The 25990-nt window shown below is 36.8% G+C and overlaps 1 protein-coding gene across 2 annotated transcripts in view; it reads right to left on the bottom strand.

The window, feature by feature from the left end:
• Positions 1–25990, bottom strand: part of PALS1 (protein associated with LIN7 1, MAGUK p55 family member) — a 51285-nt gene that overhangs the window by 20834 nt on the left and 4461 nt on the right. For both annotated transcript variants that reach the window (XM_066997698.1, XM_066997699.1), the window contains exons 2-3: positions 4509–5015; positions 192–404 (exon numbers count right to left, since the gene is read on the bottom strand). In XM_066997698.1, coding sequence (XP_066853799.1) covers positions 192–404; positions 4509–4871 — 576 coding nt within the window. In that variant the 5' untranslated portion in view covers positions 4872–5015. The remainder of the gene's footprint in view (positions 1–191; positions 405–4508; positions 5016–25990) is intronic.

Raw genomic sequence — 25990 nt, 5'->3', positions numbered from 1 at the left:
TCTTATCCCTAAAATATTTTTCTAGTTACTGTTTGGAAATGTAGAAAAACTGGATATAGCAATCAGTGACTATTATAACCATTTTATATTTAACATTCAGTAACCCAGACAAGCTTGCCAAGAACATATTTCAACAACAGCTATGATTATAGGTTTCACATATGTATCACAGAGATGCATACTGTACATACCTCTTGTGCTAGTTCTTGTGCATTGGAGATGAGAGGATATGGAGGGCTGGCTTTGTTCATATGCACTGTAACTGCATTGTGTATCTTAAATGCATTCTGAAAATCAGTATTTTGAACAAGCTGTAAAATGAGAGAGATATCCTCTTGGCTCTGAGGGTCTACCAGAATGTGCTGGATATGCTTAAGAGAAGTTAACAGTTCTTCCACTTCTAGGTAGGAAATAAAATAAAAATAAGTTACAAGTTAACAGACTGATAATGTTGTAATGTTTGTATTAAGATTTTTACCAAAAATGTTTTGCTGTTCAGTATTTTAAATCAGCAACAACGTATATTATCTATTGTTCACTCTGATGTTTATTTGCAGAACATATCAGAATCAAAACAAGGACCACAAGTCACTATAAGATATAAACAAGCTGATACATGGTTTAAATTTTAATTCCATATTAAAAAATTCTCTGAAGTCACTGATATGTAAAAGATCCAATAACTGCAGCTCATGTATAACTAAATGTGAAAGAGGGACTATTCTGCAATATGAAAACAACTGTTTTGCTGAACTAATCTTGATTCACTGTGTACTAAGAGTTATTTCAATAGACCATCCCATGTGTGTATATGTAAATTATATATTGCTTACTTATAAAATGAGTGATTGATAAGTAAACTACTTAATACAATTAAATAAATAAACAATAAATAAACAATTTATAAGCATAAAGTTATGCTTGGTCTTACCAGCTTAAAATAACAAGGTATGAAAAATAAAAAGGGAAAAAAAAATCTATGATCAAAATCATGAAAGTCTTTTGCACTATAAGTCTGTATCATTCGCATCCTCCAGCAAACCAAAATATAGTGGGTGTTGTGCGTATGAAAATAATGTATGCTTTCTCGCAAATTATGTAAAAAAATCAAACTTTCTCAACAGCAAAGAAAATCCCAAATTCTAAAACTATCAGCTGATACTGAGGTGAACCTCCCTTACTAGTAACAAAAAACCAGCTTGAAAATTGTTTTTGTTTTCACAATATTCATTTATTCATTCTGAGCTAATTAAATAACATTAAAATAGGAATGTTATCAGGACACTAGCTAGGTTGCTTTTTTTTTAAAAAAAAATCACAGTAGACTTGGATCACTAACATGAATACTCTACCAAGGCGTTTCCTTTACCTATTTTTAACCTCAGACTCATCAGTACACTGAACACAAGACTCAAGCTAAACTTTGAGTGCAAGTTTAAAATGGCTGATCAAGGGGCACGTGAAATCTGTAAAACCTTGTAAAACATGCATATCAACCAAGTGTAATGTTTTTAATTTCAGGCATAGCATACCTAAATAAATGTTTTCAATTTTGAGTTTGTTAAGTCAGTCTTCTGTACAATGAAAGGAAACAAACACTCCCAATAGAGTATTTTACTGTCTGCAGGACAATTAAAAAAACACACCCCAAAACCATTCCACACATGTTAAAAATATCTTACCCACCAAAGGTCATAGGCTTCTTCCTATAGCAACCAAGGAAACAAAGAGCAGTACAAAAGCTGCGCTGAAAGCTCAGATACAGGCTGGGCAGGATATTCCACAGGTGAAATCCAGTATAGCTCAGAACAGTAATTAAGAAGGCCAGCCTCTCACTAGGGAACTGTATACAAAATATACTGCCCATCACACAGGGAAAAGCCACTTGAAGACTAAAGAACATTTAGATGGCAAGAATATTTGCTAAATAGGATGTGGTATGCTGGCACATTTCTTGCCTAGCAGAGTATGCAAAACTACCAAAGCATCTCAGCAAACGGTTTATCTGAGACTGAGGAAGTATATTATTTCCAAGCCTTAAAAAAAGAAGTGTAGTGGAAAACAGATGTTGTTGCACATAAAGCTCCTACTAATACCTATTCAGTTAAACACACATCAAAATTCTGTTGTTACTGTTACTAGGTTCAAAGAAGTGAGGCATTAGAGAACCTAACTTCTCTATAACACCCCTTATGCACATAAATGATTTTATTCAATTATTTGTGAATTCTCTACTTCCCTTATGTATGCATGTGCTTGAATCCTCAGACATATATGCACACAGGTTGGTAATACACATGCACACTGATCTGTAATACATACTCCATATAAGATATAAATCAATGTAGAATGATGGATATCTACTGTATAGCTGTAATAAGAAAATGCCCCTTCCTAGATACCTCTACATATTCTCCTCTTCAGCACTTTGCTGGTGCCTTCTATCTCACCCTTTCTTACAAATCTACCAGAGTACTCTCCTCCCCGTCTAATTCCCCTCCACACTGAATCTTCATCTGTGCTGGATGTAAAAGCCCTATATCAAATGATGATCCTTCAAGGAACAGCAAATACCCCTGCCCCCCATCAAGATAATTCAAGAAGAATCACAAAAAATGATTGAAATGCATAAAATGAAATTATTACCACTAAGCTAGAAATCACTTCCTAAGTAATTTGTTTAATTGTAAAAACATATGCAAAAACCCATGAAAATCTGGCTTTACTCACGCCTAACTCTTCCTAGGTCCCTGTTTATGAATTCTAAATTATACATTTTTTTTTGTAGTTTTGTTTTTGTTTTAAATAAACGCCAGGTAACAAGACTCCATTCTCTAGACATTTGCTACTGAAAGAGTTGTCTGGATGAAAGAAGTTCAGTAAATGACTAACATCTGCATTTACTCACAGACAAGTCAAGGTTCTTTTGCAGAACGAGTCCATTTTAAATCGCAGACCAATTAACAATCCACTGTTTTTTTCTAAAGTCTTCTTTTGCAAGAAACATTGCAGTCTTTTTTTCCAGTGGACTATGAAATGGCTGGAATGCGATGGAGCACTGTGCAATATACTTATTAATCAAAAGACTGCCGGAGAAAAAATACGCAACTGCAGGGGAGGACCCGTGGTCACTGCTTAACACATTAGATTAGAAAAAGAGCAAACGAAAATAGCTGTGTTTATCACTTCAAACAAAAAGTAATGAACAAACTTAGTGATATTAAGTTGGCTTTATCATATATTACTACCAATACCTTAATTCTTAAGTTCTGTATAGATCTCTTTAGAGTACCTGATACGCTAGTGCTAGCTCTCTAACGTTCCATATACTAGTTGAATCGCAGGACTAAGAAAACTGTTTTATCCAAAACGATTTCTAAAAGTTTGTTTATATTTATAAAACAATTTATAAGTAATCTTTGCCAAATGCATAAAAAAATGAGCAGGTTCTCCCCTCCAAAAAAGTTTTCATTGTAGTTACAAAAGGTTTACTTACTTGAAGCATCAGTTACTCATTTAACTAAATTAGCAGAATAAACAGTAGTGAACAAAATATTTTCTGCATCTAAGAGAATTACATTGCTGTGAACAAGCCAGTTGAATACTTAAGTGCACACATTCTAGATGTTCAGAAGTGTATTTCCACTAGGTCAGCTGTCTAAATCACATCTTGTTTTGATAACAAACATGCCCTTTGAAATTGTTTTAATTAAGTGTCCCATTTTGTCTTTATAAACAAAATCTTTTTTTTTTTTTTTTTAAGATGAAAAGATTAAAGGCTTGGCAAAGATATACCAAATTAGACATTAGTACTTATGAAACATTTTCAAAACTAAAACCACAGACAATTGGGTCAATGCTGTTATTTAAACCACTACATTTTGTGCAGATGTTATGGATTAACAATAAAGCTAAGCTAAAATCCATTTTTTTAAACATGAATCAATAACAGTAGTTTAACATCTTTGTAATTCATTAGCACCTGACAATTTTTATTTGGGGTTCTGTTAACAAAGGTTAGAGATTTGTCAAGTGACTACTCAGGCTCACTTGGACAGCAAATGTGGAAATATGAGAAGAATCAGAAGCAGTATAGTTCAGAAATTCAGTAAAATCAAACAAAGTATGAAACATTTTATTGTATGTATTGTATGAAACAACATGTTTATTCATTGCTTATTCTGGTCTGTCCTTCATCAAACATAATGAAATTCGGTGGCAGTTGCACAGTTTTCCCCACCCTAAGATGATGGAGACATCCAAGGGAACCCATTAGTACTCTACAGTTTGTTTAAATGCCCCCCAAATGGATCGGTTTTGAAAAGCCCCTTGCTGGAGAACATACCCTGATGGCCAAATGACGAAAAACCTTAAGTCTGAAGGACCAGAAGACTTGGAATCCAAGTAGCAAGAATTAGCTAAACCGTGTTTTAAGTCACCTAGAAGAACATTAATATTCAATTAAATATTTTCTCCATTACCCCATTCATTGCATTTTACCTACCTAGTGTCTTCACAGTATAATGAGGACTCTCCAAAACAATCCCTTCTTCTGTGTCAAATATTGGATTGTCTATTCCAGTTTTAGGAGGAATTTGTGCTAATTTCTTAAGCCTCATAGAAGCAGTAAGGTCCAGTTCTTGTTTCTTTCCCTCTTCTTCCCGTCTGCGCCTCATGTCCTCCTGCTGCTGACGGATTCGCTCAAGCTGAGCGCTCCGCCGCATGGGCATCATCCTGGAGCCCAAGTCCCCCGGGCAATCAACAGCCATTTCTCGGTGCTTCTGAGGTTCCTCAGGAGATGCAAGATCCACATTTTTTGTTTCACTGTCAGAATCTTCTGTGATGTGTCCATTCATATGAGAAGTTGTCATGATTATGCGTAGTTATGCCTATTCTCTTCAAACAGAAATGCTATTAGGCCAGTTTTTGTTGTGATGCTGTGTAAAATCCATTATAACTTCAGTAATATTTCCCTTCCATCGCAAGGCAGTTGAAGAAGAATCCAGGATGAAAATCTAACGAAAGACATTCAAAGGAAGTTAGTCAGTAACTGTATTAATAACAAAACACCTAAGACAGTTTTTCAAGGCTCCAGACATGAGAACAATGGAACTTTCCCTCCACATTTACATAGTGCTTAAGAACTACAGAACCCTCACAAATCTGACTCAATCATTTTAGTAATTTTCATGTGCTGATATTAGAAAGAGCACTGTTAAAACTAATGCTAAAGTTCCTTATAAATCCATGTCAAAGCATTATATTTTTTTGCATTTAACATACACAATTGCAAATTAGCAGTTTCCGAAAGTTCTCAATTTTAACTTATCCTTTCACTCCTAAAAATTCCCACACAATCTATGCCTATGATCTTACAAACACTAAACACGAATAACTTGTTAGAGACAACATGCTTACAAGAAGTTCAATAAACACGTAAAAATATTGGAGTGTATTGCTCAAAAATTGAGGTATTTTTATGTAAACACAGATTCCCAGGTTTCAGAAGACAGGTCTGGCACGGAGTTCTTCCAAAAGATACTATCTAAAGCAGTCTGGAGCTGCACTTACACAATTCCAAGTAGCCATAAAGTCTTAGGATAAGTTCACGTGAGCAGCTACTCTTAATACTTCCTGTAGATAATGCACTAAAGCGGAAAGTATTAAATACAAGAGTAGAAATCTTCACACATGCAAACACATGTATATTTGACAGTATACAGTAATTTCCACAGGCAAGTAGCGACATTCCACTATACTCCAAATCCAGCCTTCCATCCTGATACAGTTTATCATTCCTGTTGATTCAGGCTAAAGAACGTAAGTCTTCTGGTAAATGCAGCCACTTAACTCTTAAATATAACACCTCAGCTCTTAAATACAATGTATAGCTGTGTCTTACACCACATGGCCTTTTTCTTTCTGCTTTCTCTGTCACAAAGACATGGATATATCAACCTCAATATATCAAATTAAAAGGTAATAAAATTAATAAATAGTTGTACAGAGTTACAACTAGCAATTGTGCTTGAGTTTTTAAATTCCTTTTTATCAGGTTTCTTTTGCTATCTATTATTTACTGAGTCAAAAGAAATCATAGAATCATTAAGGTTGGAAAAGACCTCCAAGGTTATCTGGTCCAACCATCCCCCTACCACCAGTGTCACCCACTAAACCATGTCCCTAAGCACCACGTCCAACCTTTCCTTAAACATCCCCAGGGACAGTAAGTCCACCACCTCCCCGGGCAACCCTTTCCAATGCATACCTAAATACTACAAAGCATCTCAAAGTTGTATTACACAAAAACACTGCAAGCACCAAGACAAGAAAAAAAAAGTCAGACCAAATGTTTGTGTCTGGAGGAGGACAGGAAGGCTGGTTATGTTGTAATTAAGTTGAAAATTAAATAGCAATAGTACAGCTTTGGAGGAGCAGCAACAGACACTCCTACACAAGTTTCTGCCAGCTTGCAATTCTAAGAATGTACAGTTTTCTATTTTCATTAGTAGTATACAGCCACAAACAGCAACAGCAAAATTTTCTTCACTTGTTTCTTGCCTAACCACTACAACCAGTTATTCTCGAATATTCAACCAGTAAATCTGAAAGCATTTCTAGGTAGTGACAAATCTTTTTTTGCCTTCTAAAGATGCTTAACTGCCCTGCACTGATATGCAAAATAAAACAAAAATCAAGCAACCACCAAGAAAAGCCCATCAAAAGCTACACAGTATTGAGGCTAGTACTGCAAGTATTGCACAGTCAAGTAGCACCTGTAAAACTTTCTCTAAGCAAACAGCTTTTTGAAAAATGGAGTCAAAAGCTTGTATTCAGGAAGAGCACTGTGGCAAAATGGGGTGTCTGAAATTCAGAGAGAGGAAGATAAGAATTTAGTAAAACGACCCTCAGAATGCCCGATTTCCCTTTCGACAAAGGCAATGTCATTGTACACAACTGCCCATTTCCAAAAACAAAGTCTCCCTGAGTAACATGAAATTGCAAAGAGTAGAGCTGTGAGTGGAAGATAATTCAAATTCTATTTCACGCACACAGTACTAGCTGCAACTTGGCTGAAGACTGAGCCCTTTGAAAGTTACATTCATCTATTTTCAACTCTGACAAGCTGACAAAAAACTTACATTCCTCAGTCCACACATGATGACTAACAGGTGTCAAAACAATTTGAGGGAATGAATAATACTCATTTACTCAGCACCAAGGAAGTCAAAACTTTATCTAAGAATATGCAAGAAGTAAAACACAACTTTAAAGATACCATCATAACACTTAGTGTGTAAGCTAAGTAATGTCACACTAAAGAATCTACACATCACAAAATAAAGTTACTGGCCAATATTTAAAAACTGATCAAAAATGTTGAAGGTGAGATTAGGTACATTTCCTCCATCAAATTTAAAATAATTAGCTACATAAAAATAGAGTAGGTTTTGAGGTTAAATCAGAGAAAGGGCACAACCAAAACTTATGCATCTGTATATATATAGAATAAAAAATTTAAACCCCTTTTGCATAGCAATGAACACTGAAGACCAGAGAAACAAAAACAATCTAAGGTAAACATTAGTAATAGGCAAATACCAGTATTAGGCAAACATTAGTAACGTTGCTTACTTTTTCAGCATAAACTCTATGCAAGATGCCAAGGGCATACAAATTCCTAAAAGAGTAACAGACATAAGTGACTTGTAATAACTGCTACTCACTTTCAGTATATAAGATCTGAGTTAAGTCAGTTAAGAAAGAAACAAGTTAGGGAAAGCTAGAGTTCCACTGCAGTCACACTAACAGCCATATTCAGGAAACAGACACCAAACACTAGGAGTTTCAGGAGCACTTTAAGTAGAAAATAATTTTGATATCCCAGAAAATTGGACGTCTCTTAAGCAAGCAATAAGCAGTACAGGCCAAGTAATCACAGCCAGGTAATACAAGAGATATGAAACCTCACTTGTCAGGCAAGCTAAGATTTAACATTACCAAAATACCAAACCAACTCCCCCAAACCCTAGCCCCTAAAAATATCTAGTTGGTAAAAGCAGAGGGATGCTGCATGTCTGGAATGCTGGAATAACTTCCTTTAATCAAAGGAATTGTGATAACGGGCAACCCCCTCCAAATCTAAGTCCACTGTTCTTTCTGCTTTCTGAGGAGTGCTTCACATATCACAAATCCTCATCACCAACAATTTTGGAAAAATGCTACCACCCAATTGCAACAAATTAAATAAGCACAAGGAAAAAATCTTCAGATTAACTCTGAAGTTTCTCTCTACAGCAGTCCTAAGGAATTTAAAATGTAAAACATGACACTGGTAAAACGTTTGCTTATTCCTCAAATTAAGGCGTGGTATAGCTGAGGTTAAAAACAAGAATCAGCTTGAGGCAGACACCAGGAACAGAAGAAAAAATTACTCTAACCAATAAGCATTGCATCAGGTCTTAAGATGAATAATTACAGAAACTTCCAATGCATCATCTCGCAAGCATCATCTGTTTCCTCAACAGTATTTCATGATTAAGAGTCCTGGAACCCAGTTACATAAAGGAAAACAGCACAAATCATTTTGTAAAGCATAAAATAACCTAATTGACAAGAATTCAAAATCGGAGTTTATAGTAGAAAATACTTTGCAGATCTCATATGAAGCTTAATAGTATCTGGAATACCTGATACAAACTTAAGCAGCTGGATGTGTTTCAAAAGCAAGTAAAAGCTGCAAACCCTAGGAAAGCTTGATACTGTTTTTCTTAATTTTCAAAAATCCTGTGATATGAAAAATAAACTCTTACACTAATTTTGCAATATATTCAAGACTGACTTCTGCTATGATTATTTTCTTAAGTCTACAACATTTTACATCATTTCCTCTAAATAGATGTTGTACTGTAGTCTTGGTATTGGAAGAAAACGTTTCCTTCAATATCCAGCTGACTCTTACTTCTAATCACTTCAGTCCAGGGTTCATTAGAAAACCCGTCAAGCAGAGTAACTCAGCTCAATGCGTATATTTCAAAGGGCTATCAGACATGCCGAAAGGTTTTAACATTCCATGCTCACTTCAAGGTGCAAGGTATGTGGATCAACAGCAAAAAGGGCTAAGCCCTCGAAAGGAAAGCAATTTTGATTGTTACTGCTTAGTTACATTTGCACAAGAGGAATCAGACTGTCAGCTCACAACATGAAAGCGTGAAGAAAATGGTGAAGTTTCAGATGCTTAGATTCAGTTTCATAAGCAGTATACATAAATTGCTTGCCATATAAACAAGGGGAATCGTGAGCACATTACTGTATTATTTTGGTATCACATGCAAGATATGTGATTATTACCATTAATCAAAGAAGCCCTCTTCAGTGCCAAACGCCCACAAGAGCGGCCAGTCAGCGCGGCACAGGGCCGTGATGTTTGCCCCCCCGGCAGCAGATGCAGCTCCTCATGCACACCACCAGCTCGGCATTCCTCTGCCATTCTCCGGAGCAGGACTGCTCGTTCCCATGGCGAGAGCTTTGTCTGCTCCCACCCAGCTCCTGCAAAGAGCTGCAGGACTCGCATCCTACGTGAGCTCTGCAGTGCCGCTCCTCACTGCGCTCGGCCCCTGCTCCTGCCATTTTGAGGCAGGGGCAGCTGCTCGCCCAGCTCTGGCTGGAATCGAGAGGATTACTCAAACCCAGAGGTGAAAAAGCACTTTTTGTGAGTCGCGTCGAGCTTGGTCAGCAGATGGCTAAAACCTCTCAGTACACAGCAGTACCGACACCAGTAAAACCTCTGAAGAACAGCACTTCAGCTGTCTGTGCTGTTCCTGTCGACCATCAGAGAATGCTCACAAGCCTTAGCGACTCAGGTGAGTGTAATCAAGTGAAGACAGATGCAAGATGCACCACATAGATTAATTTTAATAATATATTTTAGCTCTGTTAGGTCTAAAGAAATCAAAGCCCCTCAGAATAAGCATGATCTAAATTTTAAGAAATTGAACAGGCCAATTTTCATAAAAGAAAAATACAGAATTCATACGAATTATGAAGATACGAAATGAAGATATGAGGAGGGAGAACACAAATCTTATTTAAATTCATACTGATGTCTCAGTGAAAAACACACGTTGCATGCTCTATTAGCAACAATTTTCCTCGATTAGAATCTCAATAGCGAGACACTTCAATCTGTTCAAAGTGATAGCACAGGTCAAGCAGAACCACCATCCAAGAGGGTTTAGTCTTAACAAATTGGACTTTTTACTGTGGTATAAATGCTTTGGTCTCAGTTACAAAAAATTAAAGTGCTTCCAAAGTTGACTGAAATAAAAAACAGTTGTTGATAACACTAACGAACACCTTACCTGTCACACGATTCCCTTTGATTTAAATATACACTAGCATTTGCAATGCACATCAGCATTGTTTAATTTCAGCTTTTTAGACCAAATGAAAAATAGACATTTGGAGGAATAATGTTTCAGTTGGGATGTATACTAACACAGATGTATTAGGGGAGGGTATGACAGCAGAAAGAAATGAGAGTAGGCTTCAGGAATCTTATTTCCCGAATTCACTAGATACGGACCTCTGCCATGGTCACTTAAGGATATTTTTAAGTTCAGAAATATCCTATTTGACCTTTGGTTATGTTTTGCTATCCTGTATCATTAATAAAGCTCTAACATAGTTTAACACTTTTTGCTCACTTACCAGCAGCTACCCTTAGAGCTTACTCTAACGCTCCTTTAGCTGAAGAGTACAGCAGAGGGCAGTCTCTACGCCAATTAACAAAAGTGAAAAAAGAAACACATTGTTTCAAAAAGTAGCCCTCAGAAACAAAGTTATAGCTTATTAAATAGTCTGACATCCACTTACCCCCAAAACAGTACATAGATTTACTACTCCAGCATCCCACTACAGCTTAGATTAATAAGCTACAACTATGCACATATTTGAATACTCTAATCAAGTCTTTTACACCATCTGTCTACCCCACTCTGCAATGAACATTTATTTTATATAAAGATGAAAGTGGACAACACTCATGTCTATGGGCTGCAATGAAAAGAAGATAAACAGTGAAAGAAAAATGATTTATCTTAATTGAACATTCATTCCAAATGTTTAGGAACCTAAAAGCATAACAAATGAAGAGTAAAGAAATTCCTAGAATTCCAAGGGATGTTAACAGATCTCACAGGACAGCCAGAAGCATGATAACAAGACAGTCATTTCTTATCACCTATTCACAGACAGTTAAGGCTTCAGACTTCATTGTCTTAAAAGTAAACATGCCTGTCCTTGTCTTAAACTTTAATTCTCTGTGAATTAAAAATACTGCTGCTATTTTTATTCTCTAAAAAGATTCCACACACACCCCCACCCCATCCCCTTTAAATTGTACCTTTTTTGGCTTGGACTCAGGTCCTGGTTTCACTTTAATCCCCATGTTTTTTAAGCATTTTATTTTTAATGCCAATGCTTTTCACTGCTTCACTACGTAAAACAGCATTCATGGTAAATGCTCATGAGTACTAATATGCAAAGATACTTTCACCGCAGAGATGAAATGGAACCCAAACTATACTAATTCCAGATTAAATTCAAGACAATGTTCCATGATTTTACTTTTCATCCAACATGTAATACAAAATGGCATTATTTTAATTATCCACAGCAAGTTGCTCTAAAGCTATTACTTACCAGAGAAGGAACTTCTACAATATTCTACAATATTACTTATTCCAGAGAAGGAAAAAATTCTTCCTTACTTCTGTTTTATTATTCTAATACCTGGTGAATCTGACAAACATGTTTAGAAACATCATATAGAGAAAAGGGGAAGACAGACATTCCTCACAGGTTTTCATCCCCAAATTCTGAAACGCTAGCTAATTCAACAGTCTTCAAAATGGCTAGATATAGGGACCAAGACTGTCTTTCAACTTCACGTTATCAAGCTTTGTAAGATCTCCCAACGTTATGCAAAGACGTACTAGCCTTCCTCCTTAAGCTCTCTTCAACACCCATCCCCACCCCTAATATCAGGTGAATGGGTAGGAGCTAAGTGATTTCTTTTTTTTCCTGTTGAATTACTGTCCTTAATGCTTTAACCTGGTTAGTTCCATCACTATGTTATTTGTAGTTATCAGGGGCGGGGAATAAAGATCTTCTGACATTTTTTTCTGTCCAAAAAAATGAGTTGAAACTTCTAAATATTGAAATTCTGAAATACAGAAGACACAAAAACTACAGTTGATGATCTTTGCACTTTATAGACATCACAGTTACTTATTCACCACACCCCCAGAACAAACCAGATCTCATTTGAGCTCTTCTCTAGTTATTTATAGAAAAAGTCATATAAGCTATATTAGATACTCAGGTCTCTGATGTCACAAATTTTTCATTCCTAAATTCATCTGAGATTATGGTGACAGTTACACTGAGCAAGTCTCAAACAATTTGCTGCATGAATTTTGGAAGTTTTCTTCTGAAGGACTTTCACTTCATCATCACAGTCCCCTAAGGTCTTCTCTAACATCATCTGTACTTGCTTTTCCTGGAGGACACTGTAAGCATACCAGCCACGCAGTGGATGTCAGTTTTACTATGACAAAATTTCAATATTATTATTATGCTGAGATGAACAGTTAGACAAAAAGCCCTTACAGAAAAAAAAGAAACCATGCCCTAACAGGATAAATGCCTTAGGTAGCTACGGCAAATATATCCCCAAAGAAATATGTGGTCACAATTGCAGTTTGCATAGAAGGATTACGTTCCTGTGAATTTGTATCCATGAAATCTGCTGGAATGTTTCTCCCTCCTGAGAAGACAAGTAGCAAAGTCAGAACTCAGAATTTTGCAGACGGAAACAACCATTCAGAAGTTGCAAAGTTTTGTTGTTTCTTTGCCCTATGTCAGTCATGTTACTGAACATTTACAGACTATTTCTGTAATTTAAGGAAATTACATGAATATGTTTGTGTACAGCTTTAACTCCCCGACTGCTAGCACAGAACAAACCTGACTAGGCTTTCAAGCGTGCCCTAATTTTGGATCCCTCCAAACACAGATCTCATAGTTAATGAATTTATGACAAGTACCACGAAAAGAAAAACTGACTGTCAGCATGGTTCCTTGGCCCGCTAAGCTGAGTTTGCTTCTGCCAAAGACTGCTGTCTCATAATCCTCTCTCTTGATTGCTTCCTTAACCCTCACCTCTTTTGGGTTGTACAGCCAATACCCTTTGATAGCTTTGAAGCTTGTCAAACTCAAGTCACCTTAATTCACCAATACTGAAGAACCTTACAATGTATTTTTTTTCCTGTTTAGTTTTTGGTTGAAGTGTCATGCTAAACTAAAACTGCTCACAGTGACCTGAAAGGCGACAGCAAAGTGGCAGGAGCAAGCGGCTGACACCAGGGAGGTGAGGATATGGACCAGCAGAAACGCCTGCCTCTGGCACCAGGGAGCCAAGTCTAATGAACATCATCTCGCAGAATCATGTTCTGTGAATTCATCCACATCCCCCCTAACCTCATCAACAACTGATTTGTAAAGTGTTTTTCATTCTACTAAAGAAAAAAAATGACAAAAAACACCCCACATCTACAATAACTGGCACTTCTTTCTGATGTAAAAAGGATGGTGAAAGAATGTTAGTCTCTCTTAAATGGCATAACCTGAGACAAATTTCCAAACACAGTAGGTGTAAAGGGCTGAAAAACATGTATTTATCTTGAAGCATGTTTACTCCCAAACAAAAATGGTAAATTGAACACCTATGTCTTGAAAGGATTGTTAAAGAAGGTCTTAATGAAAAGTGAACATCTCCGTACGTTCATAGATCTTAAGGAAGACTTGTAGAAAAACACTTTACAAAAAGTGTGAGATTTCACCACAAGGTGTGAAAAGAGATTCTTTGTAAATAACCTACATTGCTAGACTTCATAATAAAAATGCACAAGAAAGCTACACAAAGGCTATAAAAACATAACAATTGAAGCCTTTTATACCTTATAAAAACAGTTTTTCTCTCTCCTGTTAAATGTAAGTGGACTCTTGGGACTAATTTTAGCAATCAATTACACAAATTAAGATAAAACCCTGATGGGAACACACGCACTTCTACAAATTGAACACACAAACATAATAAGCACTGAGGCTGCAGAGCTCTGTCCAACTTTTTTGCTAAATTAAGAAAAATAAATTCAGTTTCTGAAAACTTGTTAATGTAGACATTATTAAACATTAGAAAACTGAAGAAGTCACAGGAATGCAAGACTTCCTTCTGTGTGAAGAGGCAAACTTATTTCACATGTAGAGGTACAATAATCCTGCCTAGAAAGCCATGTCATCGCTTGGTCTCTTGAACTAGGGTATTAAACTTCGCTATACAAGTCACGGGAAAACACTACTAACTTGTGCTTCTAACACACAAAATTCTCAATCGTCTTGAGAAGTTTCACAGAATGACTGAGTTTGGAAGGGACCTCTGGAGGTCAGCTGGTTCCATCCCCTGCTCAAGCTGGGACAACTAGAGCAGGTTGCCAAGGACCATGCCCAGGTGGCTTTTGAAGATCTCCAAGCAGGGTGACTCCACAACCTCTGGGCAACTTGTGTCAGTGCTCCATCACCCACACAACATGGAAGTGATTCCTGACGTTCAGACAGAAACTCCTCTGTTCCAGTTTGTACCCACGGACTCTTCCTGGCACTGAACACCACCAAAGAGAGCCTGACTCAGTCTTCTTTGCATCCTTCCCTCAGGTATTTATTGATAAGAATTGATAAGAACCCCCTTGAGCCTCCTCTTTGTCACGCTAAATGGTCCCAGCTCTCTCAGCCTTTCCTCACAGACTAGGTGCTCTTGTCCATCATCTTGGTGGCCTCTATCCAGTACATCCATGTGCACCAGTAAAGTGGATAAACAGTGAAAGATATGCTAATCTATATTTTACACTTGCTTATATTAACTAGCGCACAACTATTCATTCAAAAAGAAAAGTATAGAGTTTGCCGAATCATTAGAACTTTGATACATTTTAGTGTCTGACAATTAAAACTAGCTCCATAAACTTTTATTACATGCTGATATCCACTTCAATAACGATCACCCAGTGAAGTATATTTTAACAGCATGAGAAGATGGAAATCAAAATTCAGGAACAGCCAGTCTTCAAAGTTTTCTGAACAAGTTCAAAATTCACTGATTTGCCCCACCTTACCTTTCACGCACATTTTTTACTGTTATAACACCTGAAACAAATTTCTCAACATAGGAGTAGAAAACTAGTAAGATATTTGAACATCACCTCTACCTGAAGTAAATGTGCATAAAAACTAAGTTAAATCAAAATTTAGTGGATGCAAGATAATAAAATTTTTCCATAACAGAAAAAGTTTTCCTCTTAGTGTGGATGTTAGATATCAGCAATTCAGACATTTCATAATGGGAAAACGGAAGAGAAGAGGAACAGCTTCAACTAATACAGGGTATCCTTGCATTTTGCCACTCAATGAAGTAAATCATACAGGTGTTATACAAAAGGGCACTGAACAATAAGACCACATTCAAAGAAGTTATTGAGCAATGCTTAGAAGAATCAATCATACACCTAAACCCTTAAATACTTAAAGGTTAAGTTTGTACAAGCTCTACATACCAGTGATGCAAGCATGGTTATATGCATTACACCAACGTAGCTGATAAATCTCTTAAAACAAACAAAAACACACATTCTATTGCTCCAATATTTTAAACTCAGTCATCAGATACTTCTGAATCAGACAGTAAGAACTCAGTGTCCCAAAATAATCCTGCCGACAAACATAAAACTGTCATCTATAGCCACTTTAGGCAGCAGTAACTTCACTAATTGCTATTTAGTTTTAGTTTCATAGTATTGATTCCTTTGGAAGTTTGAGCTTCATAAGAACGCACTGACGCCATCCAACTGAATATAAAGTGCTATTTAAATCAATACCTTAGAGCCAAATTTCCCATAGCTAAGCTTATCTAAGAATGTAAGCTGCATATTTGGCAGTTCTGCTTTGGGTTAAAGAATAAAGCCTTCAGTAAATTAGTGTTTAACAGGTTTTAAAGTTTTAGTTTTATACTAATCCTCTGAATAAAAAAACACCACAACACTTAAGGCATTTGTGATGATCCGGTATGCTGCCCTCTCATGCAGAGACCGCATAGATAGATGATTTCCACTAAAGGCAAAGAAAAATCAGTAATCTAATACCAGTCTCATGTACTCACTGCATTAATGACACTCGTGACACTGAAGCATTCAGGAAAACAGTATTACAATTACGAAGCTACCCCATACAAAATAATTTACTAAAATATGCTGCAAATATTGGCATTCACCATTATGTCTGGAACAATGATGCAGACAGGACAACTTGAAAAACTGTCAGCACTTTTGCCCCAAACCCTGGCATTCTTGCCCTGTTGCAAAACCATGTGTCAAGACTTCACTTGTTGCTTCCACAGACCACTGCTAGAAGTTACTCACAGTATGAATGCTGAATGGGACAGATCTTGTTCTTCTATGAGAAAATCCAAAGAAATGAAAATCCAGGGGAGGAAAAAGGGAAGAGTCTAGATCTGCGTGATATGGAGAGAAGCTCCCAACTGGAGAAACTTGAGTAATTTTTCGTTGAAGCAATAATCACAAGAATAACAAAGCTCAATTACCTGAAATTTCCTGCCTGTATTAAAAGCAGAATCCACTGTCAATGAATAAGGTTAAGATGACAAAACTGAGACGGCAAGATCACTAAGTGGTTGCACGGCTCAGTGCCAGTATCATCATCTCTATATGCCCCTCAGGAAGCTGCCGCTGTCATTACACAGTTTTTCAGATCAAAGAGGTCAGCCAAATGGTAACAGTAAATAATAAGAGCTGTGATCCACTGATAGAGAAAAATTCTGTATCCTCTGTATGACAGGGATATAGAAAGACAAGAGTATTGTCTCTATTCGGGTAAAAGAAATGATGAAAAATAAACTGAAAATATAAGTAGAAATTGAAAACAATCTAGTTTGACGCATCTGCCTTGTAAGCAACAGAAAAAAGCAACCAAGTTTGCAGATGAAACTTCTAATATCACTGTGAAGTGCCACAGCTGTAAGAACAGCACACCAGTCTACTCAGGTCTCATTGCAGTTGCCCTAAAAAACAGTCTGGTTAGCAGAAGAGATTTCAGTTGAGAAAATTCATCCAGATCCTAACCATGAAATTGTGGAATTAAGACTAGGATTAGAAATTTAGTGTCCCACTTACACATTGGAGCTTTTGTGCTCTGGTAAATATGAGAGTCATAAAATGTATTAGAATGCAATCCACTAATGTCATCTGATGCAAATAATGCTACTGTTTGAGCAGTATTTTCTTAACATCTATTTTAAATTAGTGTTATTAGTGTTATTTTTATTTACTTTTTATTTGTAGTTTTATTAGTGTTACTATATTTGTAATTTATATTTATAATAAGAGGTATTTTTCCAGCTGTTTTACATAACATTATGAGAAAAATACTAGATCCTTTCTATTAAAAAGGAGATTAGACTACTCTCTACTATGATAGCAAACTTAATTTACAGAAGATGGGAAGTTTCAGCTTTCTTTATGCAAACAAAACAACGCACCACTTCACCTAGAACAGTTTTTGCTCATTTTCTTTAAAAGAGCCAAAAGCATCTGAAGATCAGCACTGTAAATTAGTCAGGACACACCAAGGTGCTTGAGCATGGGGTTGGACCAGATGACCTCCAGAGGCCCCTTCCAACCTCAGCCAGTCTGTGATTGTGTGATTCTGTTTGCACATCAAACAAAGTAAGGAAGTACACAAAAGGTATGTACAGATAAGGAACAGCCTGCAGAAGTTAAACCATTCACTTTTAATTTAAAGAACAACGGGCTATTCAAGAAGAGTTAGAATAAAAAATGGTTTGCTTACTGAAGACATGACTTCAAGATTTTACACTGAGGACAATGTATAAAAGGACTCAAATATTTGCAAAAAATGGAGAATAGATTTAGAATGGATCTAAATACAAGGAAATAATTTTAGTCAACCCATCATACAGCTACAGTATCTAAACACAACTGTTATGGAGATGCTGCTGACTCTCTTCATTTCCCAGCTCAAGGAGAAGTCAGGACCTCAGATTATCTCAACAAATTTTTTCAACTAATAAATAAAAAGAACCGCCAGAGAAACGGGTGAGTGTAATCAAGAGGTCTGACGTGACTGCAAGTCAATTAAGAAAAGTTTTCTAACATAGGTTTCAAAGTACCACCTCAGTATAATGGCTGCAACGAAATACATTGTAAATCTGCAATAAAAGCATTGTACAGTCAACATTCCCAATAAGCAGGAATGGATGGGGATACTTTGCATAATGGCAAAGCCTGCAGATACAATGTCAGAGGACAGGACAGAGGCAAAAAATAAAAAGCAAAAAATAAAAATAAAAAAATAAAAAATATATAAAATAAATATAAAATAAAAATAAAAAAAATAAAAAATAAAAATCAAGTGACACTCAAGTGCCTGGCTCCAGCACAACTGGCAGTGAAATAATAAACCACGCTGAATATAACTTCTCTCTGTTCTGTGCCAACCAGGCTCTCCACGTTCTTGATGACTTCTTACCTCAGACACCTGCATTTTAATCACAAGTAAAGAGAAATAACAGTGCTCTTACAACAGGATGCTCTCTCCAACTCCAGTGCATACCAGAGGGTTCTGCAGGGTCTGGTCCAGGTTGCAGGCTGTTGTCCAGACACCTGCCTGAAATTCTTCCACTCACTAGCATACGCAACTGTTGTTCCTGTAGATACTATACTGTGTAACTGTGAAGCCATCTAATACGGTCTTTCAGGTAAAGCTGGGCAGACTAAAAATACTACTAATGCAGAATTTTGTCTCAGAATTGAAATGTCACCTTTAAGCCAATAAAATAAATTTTGGAAATGCAAGTCTTTGCACTTTAAAGTTCAGCTGAACCTAGAAATCAAGAGTAGTGGAGATATGATGCAGTATTCATTTTCTAGTCAGCCCGACAGGTTAGCACAGCAGGTACTCCGAACAGTGCTGACACCTTACTTGAAAGAAGCTCCTCTGATGACTGTTCTCATGCCTCACAGACAGAGGTTCTCCTTTAGCTGCTCTGCACATCATTTTCTTCTCCACCACCCCTCTGAGCACTTGTTACGTGCATTCTATGCGACGACAGAAGGAAAAAAAAGCAAGGTTCCAAGATTATGCTTTCTAATTTTACACTGAGAAGTTCTTGCCCTAATGAAGCATTTGATTACTGAGATTTTTTCTTTAGAAGAAAAACAACCCCCCAACTTAAAAAAAAACTGCAGATACTTTCTTGAACAATCCCAGAACATCACAGAGACTCTAGCATTTTACTTGGAACCTGAGCACATAAAACTTCAGCCACTCTTTCAAATAGTGTCAGAAAAATACTGGCCTCCTGAACAAAAGCTGCAACACTGTTCACATGCCAATTACTCAGAGCAATCAACTGGCAAGTCTGGTCACTGGGTTTAACCTTTAGTGCCAAATCAACCATGTTAGTCAGGCAAATTGCAGCAAGTATATCTGATTTTCTCCGAGTTTCGACAGAGCTTCTGAATTTTATCAATGCTTCTTACCATCAGCAACTTAAGAGCCAACTAATTTTTGGATATAGATTACCTGTTGTCCATAGTTTTGCTTTGCCACTTGAAATTGAATTGCTACAATGCAATTTAGGTCAAGTCATACCTTAAATCCATTTGAAAATAATCCAAAACAGCAGCCATTAGCGATTCTTAGTGGAAACAGACAAATCACCCAGGAACCCCAACACCTACAATAATGCCTTCAAGTTTTCCAAGTCATGTCTATGGCCTTTGCTTTTAAAGCTGCAGAAATTTGCAACTTTTGGGATCAAATCAACCATTTAGTCCTTCTGATATATCTGTTCTATAGGGACATTCTGTTAAATAAAATGGCTTTATTCCACTTGATTTAAAGAAAGAGTTTGGGAGGAATTGTATTCCTCTGGCTCCCAGAGACTGCAAATCCTCTCAGCAATGCAAGCAGAGTGAAGTTGTGCTCCACTACTACAAAGCCTACAACACCTGCAGTAGCAACATTTTTTTTTCTCCAGAGAGAGCATAATAAATCAAAACTAGGAATGTTCAGGTATCTCACGGCTTGGGATACAGGTGGCCAGATTTCATTTACTGCTTTCAGAAGTTTTGAGCTTGAAACAAAAGATTCACATTCACTTTTCCAACTGATCAGTCAGTTGTGATATACTTATCTACTTGTGATGTATTTTCAACCTGAAACCAGCTGACATTTTCCATTAGAAGAGAGAAACATTTACTCAGATTTCTCTAGAGCGTAACACTGAATATAATCAGCATTCATAACCTTTCTGTTCTTGATTCTATATTTATAAAATTCTACATCATTAAAAAGATATAATCATTTCCAGTCGACATTCAAGAGTTTAAAAACATGCTGAGTTTAAGAAGAAAACATTAACAATTTAAGTACTGAAATCCGAATCTACTAGGTGAGGTCAATCAGTGAGATTTATGAATACCTTGTAATCATTTTAACTCAACCCTAATCATTTTAAGTATGCACTTACATTCTTTGAAGACCACTTCTGGAATTTTGAATACAAATAAAGGGTATTTATTAGTAAACTAAGCTTTAACCAACTAAACACATAAACATGTTTCTGCATCCTTCTTGTTCCTCTAAACTTTAAGCATCCATTCAAATAGCACCCATACATAATATTTCAGAGCCTTACTTTCAGTTATAAGTTTTTTGTTCGTTTTTAAACTGATGTCTCTATTTTGCTTTTGGTTCTGCACACACAGGGGTCGTATATAGCTAACTAATGAAATGCATTTCTGGATGATGGTACACTACATATATGGAAAACAAAGCCAGAACAAATTTTACCTGCTGAATAAAATTTTTCAGAAATATAATATTACTGTATTCTTACAGTTTTATGATATACAGTAATATTATGATATACTAATCCCTAATACCTGGAAGAGTGTAACGGTCAGCAGTAAAATGCTCGATTGTTTATCGGTTTCTCAAAGTACAGGCTTGAAGTTAGATGTGGAACTTGTTGCAAAGAATCATAAAATAATGCAAATTATTATTTTTCCTTACATTATTTTTTTTTCAAAGAAGAAAATAATGCTGCATAATAGGCTGAGCTGAAGGAACAGCAAGCTTAAAGATCTTGATAGACAAGCTCTAGCAAATCTTGTTGTAGCAGATTAAGTTACTATCCTCAGCTGTAGACTCTGCTCCTGTCAGAAGTCACTGATCCCAAAAGCAGAGTTGGCAGAAGGGAATGTGTGCTGACACCTCAGCCACTTCAGTACTAAGACCGGCATCTTTGTTTGGGTCCTCTCCCTCAGACATTACACTATGAGCTTCAACAACTGAGGCGGCAAGCACTTTTGCCATTTCTGCAAGGGCCGAAATACAGCAGAGGAGCTGAACATGAAAAGGTAAAAGAAGAAAAAAGACAAACCACCAAATATGGCAAGATTTCCCAGAGCTATAGCTGTAAGCTAAATTGCTTGTAAAGTAACTAGAATCAGATGTGCCATTTGTCACAAACTCATTCAAGAAAATAAATACCAAAAAGTGAGGAAAAGTAACATGTAAATTGTTAAGCAATTAGTTATTAAGTTGAACCGGCACTGATTAGTCATATTATGTACTTTAAAGGCTGAATATTGAACTTCAAATTAGCTCTAAGAAATCAAGAACTGAAGTCTTGCATGGAATTTTAATTATCACATTAAGCCCTAACTACAGACATCATAAACAGCTCTAACGCACATAATATCAAAAGAACAGTGTTAAATAACCTTCTAAGATTTGACAAGTGTGCACTTAAGAGGGAACAAAAAACTAGTCTACACTTACTACTCAGTCACTTAGGTATGCAGCTGCATTCATTAAATATTTGTACAGAAAAGACTTCAAAAATATTGACAGAAGGAGAACTGTACGAGGTTCTCACCAACAGAAGTCTAAAAGTGGCCATGGGGAAGAAGTACGCAAATGCCAGTTTGCAAGTCAAGTTGTTAATCTTTTTTTATTATTTTTTTTTCAGTTTGTATACAACCAGTTAAATACAATTCTTGAAATTTGTATGGTTAAGTTATCGCCCTAGTACTTTGTTACGATTAAACACACAAAAAACTTCAATTCATATAGTGTTTATAAATTAAGAATTGCCACTGATCAGCCATTAAGCACATTCAAAGCTTCAAAAAGAGCATACACATAATAATTAGGCCTAACTGCTCACTTCTGCATACTGACCCTTCCCACACACCTTTAACGGTGTTTTTTCGGCTTATAAAATTTTTTGCTTTTACAAACAAGTACATAATATAAATTCCAAGATCAGCATTGTGAAAATGCATTAATAACCTAGCTTTGCATATTGTCCGTTGATCAAAACTGAGCAATCAGCACAGAATCCCAAATAAGACCAAAATACAACATTTTGATAGACAGGAGTTCACAGGGGAAACCTCGAATGCCTTACTAGACAGATTGGGATCTTCAGTCATTCTGATTCTCCCTTGCTGTGATTTCCCAGTTCTTTTATTTCCCCCTTCACTTAAAAGGAAACAAAACCCCAAACCCCAGCTTGTTACACACTTGTAGCCCAGTGCAATACAGCATCTGTTTGGGATAATCTGCCATATTTTTACTGAAACTTGGTCTATAAGGTATAAAACTGGGTTTCTGGCTGTTCAGGATACTCTAAGAAAAGCCCTACTGGTCAGACCAACTCCGTGTCTGACAGAGGCAACCACGCATGCTGTTAAGGGACAACTTGTCCATCCACAATTGTTGATTAAGGACATCATGCTACACTCCTGCCTATTCAATTGTGAGCCATTAAACATATCCATCAGCGGATCTGCTCTCCAGGAATCTGTATAACCCCTTTTTAAACATGCTGATACCAGTTCCTTCCCAATACTCCTCTAGCAATAAAAGCCATTCACAACCCAGCACGTTCAGTACCAGCTTCTTATATCTGCTTCAGACTTAGAGTTTTGATCAATGGCATGCTGTATTTGGAAGATTCACAGGCTCTATGCTTGTTTTCTAAAATCTTCATCACATTCCCCTTCCAGCCTTCTCCTCTTCAAACTGAGGATTTCCCGTCTTTGTAGTCTCCTCTTGAAAGGCTCCATCCCTTGAATGCTTTTACTGCTCCCTTCTACCTTTTACTTCTGCTATGTAGTTCCTTAAATGCAAAAGCCTAAACCATACACCAGAGTGAAGACAGCAAGGTTTCTGCACAGCTGCAATATTATGTTTTCTGTCATCTTTATGCCCTTCCTGATACATTTAGCATTTTGTTGGCTTTCTGGCTGTCACTCACACTACACAAAGAACAGCAAAGAGACTCTATGGTTAAAGAAACCTTTCTCACCAGTTCTACAGAAGCTAGGAGTCTCAATTTTATTACTCTTCACAGACAGCATCCCACCACACACTTGCTAAAAAATATTTCTTGAGCTCCTGACACTGAACTACTCTGCTTCCCATACTGCTAGATACTAGTCATTATGTCCCATAAAAAAAGCAATATTCCCGTTTAATTTTGTTCTTGCAATTTTCCACAGAAATAAAAGGGGTAACATTGAATGTATCAAAGCTGTAGAGGCAGGTAAGAGAATACAAGCATCAGAAGATCTAAATAACATAGACAGCACTGCAGAATGAAATGCTAAATATAGCTACGGTTTTACGGGCCAATCCAACCTTAAGACGCAAGGCAACAAGTCAATGGGAAAGAGAAAGCAAAAGGTCATAAGACTTATCAGAGCGTAGGAATGCAGTGATTCAACAGAGAACCCTTTGTTTCCTTGTCAATATTGTCTGTCTTGCCTATTTAGACTCAGCTCTCAGAAAGACTCATGTTTGAAGGTCTGCAGAATTACAGAGCGCAAGAAAATGAAAACCAGAAAAGCTGTCAAAAACAGCAGCGGCAAAAATACAAGTCCATAAGAAACGGGAAAGAGCTAAGGAAAAGCAATATATCATGAGCATTCAATATGGATCAAATGACTACTCCCTAACAGCAATAGGGTTACTACTCTAAACAAGACATCGATATCAAAGTAGGAAGTGTAAACACCAGATTTCTTCATAAGCAATAAGCCAAAATAACTGCCACTTCAGAACATCATAACCAGATGCAGAGTTCGCTTTTTCAGCCAAGAAGAAAGAGCTCTCAGTTGCACTTCATTTTGACCTCTCCTTAATTGAAAATTGGCAAAAACTTAAAGAAAGTAGTAACCTACAAAATACGTCAAAATAACCAGTCTTGAATAGCTTTCACCTATTCTGTTATCTTAAAACCATCCTCAGGATTTTTTCGTTTGGGAGGAAGGACAAATGCCATTTACTTTTTGCGTTCCTAACTTTCTTTGGGATACACTTTCAGTCCTTAATCTTTTCATCTTGCTTGATAGGCTAAAGAAGAAAGAAGAAATTTAAGAAAGCTAAAAGGTAAAAAGTGTTTATCAAACTCTCTAGAAACATCAGATTGCCTCTTTCCTCCTCTTTCCACTGAAGTAATTGGCCTCTTCAGCATCCTAGCTAGTAGTCGTCATAACGGCTTGAAGCAATCTGCTTTGTCAGGACCCGACTGATGACAATAAAGCCTTGAGAGATGATCTCAGCACACACAACCTTTTTAAAACCCACAAGAATCAAGTGATAGTTCAGGAGAAAAAGACCACTCAGCTGGTAAGGACTTTGTTTCAAACAGATTTTTAGCGCTGTTTATAGCTCTTAAACAATTCAAGACATGAAACAAACTATTCCATTGGTCAAAACCCGAACACTACGGGGCTCATAAGTCATTTACCCAGCCCAACAAAGAAGACAATGCCAAGCTGATCAGCTTTTACCTCATTTACTCTAAGAGACTGTGCTAATTCCTCCCTGTAAGTAATTAGGTTACTAATATAGAACACATCTTGACTACTGGAAAAAAATGAAATGGTACAAGCTTGCATTACGTTTAATTATCCTGCAACAACAATCACCACCTTTAAATACACATATCTAGTTCAATTTCCACTCAATTCCCCACATTGGGGAGTTACCAACAGTATTTAAACAAAATGTAAATGCCATTGCACAGTGACGCTAAGCAGTTCCATCACTGCTTGATCCTACAGACTGCGGAAAGCACGTGATGTCCGCTAATACTATATACTATATTCTCCCACTAACACGGGAATAAGATTGTCCGCTGACATCACATACCTTCTCAGGCATTGGGGTAGAAAGACTTGCTCTCTGAAAACAAAGATATACACGTGTTCTCCTAGCTAATGTAAGACTTGCAGTTATCTTGCGTGTCTACTTGCAAGTAAATACATATATAAATATATATAAATATTGCAAGTATTACTTGCAGTAACACTTTTTTCTTACAAAAGCAGCTTTAATTTTCTTAGCCAAGGTGCACTGCATTAATCCATGCTAAGTCTATCTCCAGCTTCATTAACAGACAAATCAGGGCCAATTTGATTGAAGATGATAACACCACAGGTGACCACAAGTTCTCCATCAGGACATTGCATGATCTGACATCAAGGGCAAGCCTTAGCTTTAACTGCAGAGGTATCACATTCTACAGAAAAATTGTCATACCTGCTGTATTGAAAAATTTAGCATCTGAATACCACAACTGCCATGAAGAAAAAGATGCTTCCTTCCCTAGATTTCTCCTCTGCCTCAAAGACCAGCTCCTAAATAACTGACAAATAGAGAAGCAGTTACCGAGGCATACCACCTTCATTATCCTTGACTGTGAAGATTATCCCAGTTCAAACACTTGGTTTTTACACTTGAATAGCTGGATGAGAGCTGA

This window comes from Anser cygnoides, chromosome 5 (genome assembly GCF_040182565.1).
Source record: "Anser cygnoides isolate HZ-2024a breed goose chromosome 5, Taihu_goose_T2T_genome, whole genome shotgun sequence".
Taxonomy (NCBI): Eukaryota; Metazoa; Chordata; class Aves; order Anseriformes; family Anatidae; genus Anser; species Anser cygnoides.
The sequence above is the reverse complement of the archived record's forward strand: the minus strand, read 5'-3'. Positions and strand labels throughout refer to the sequence as shown.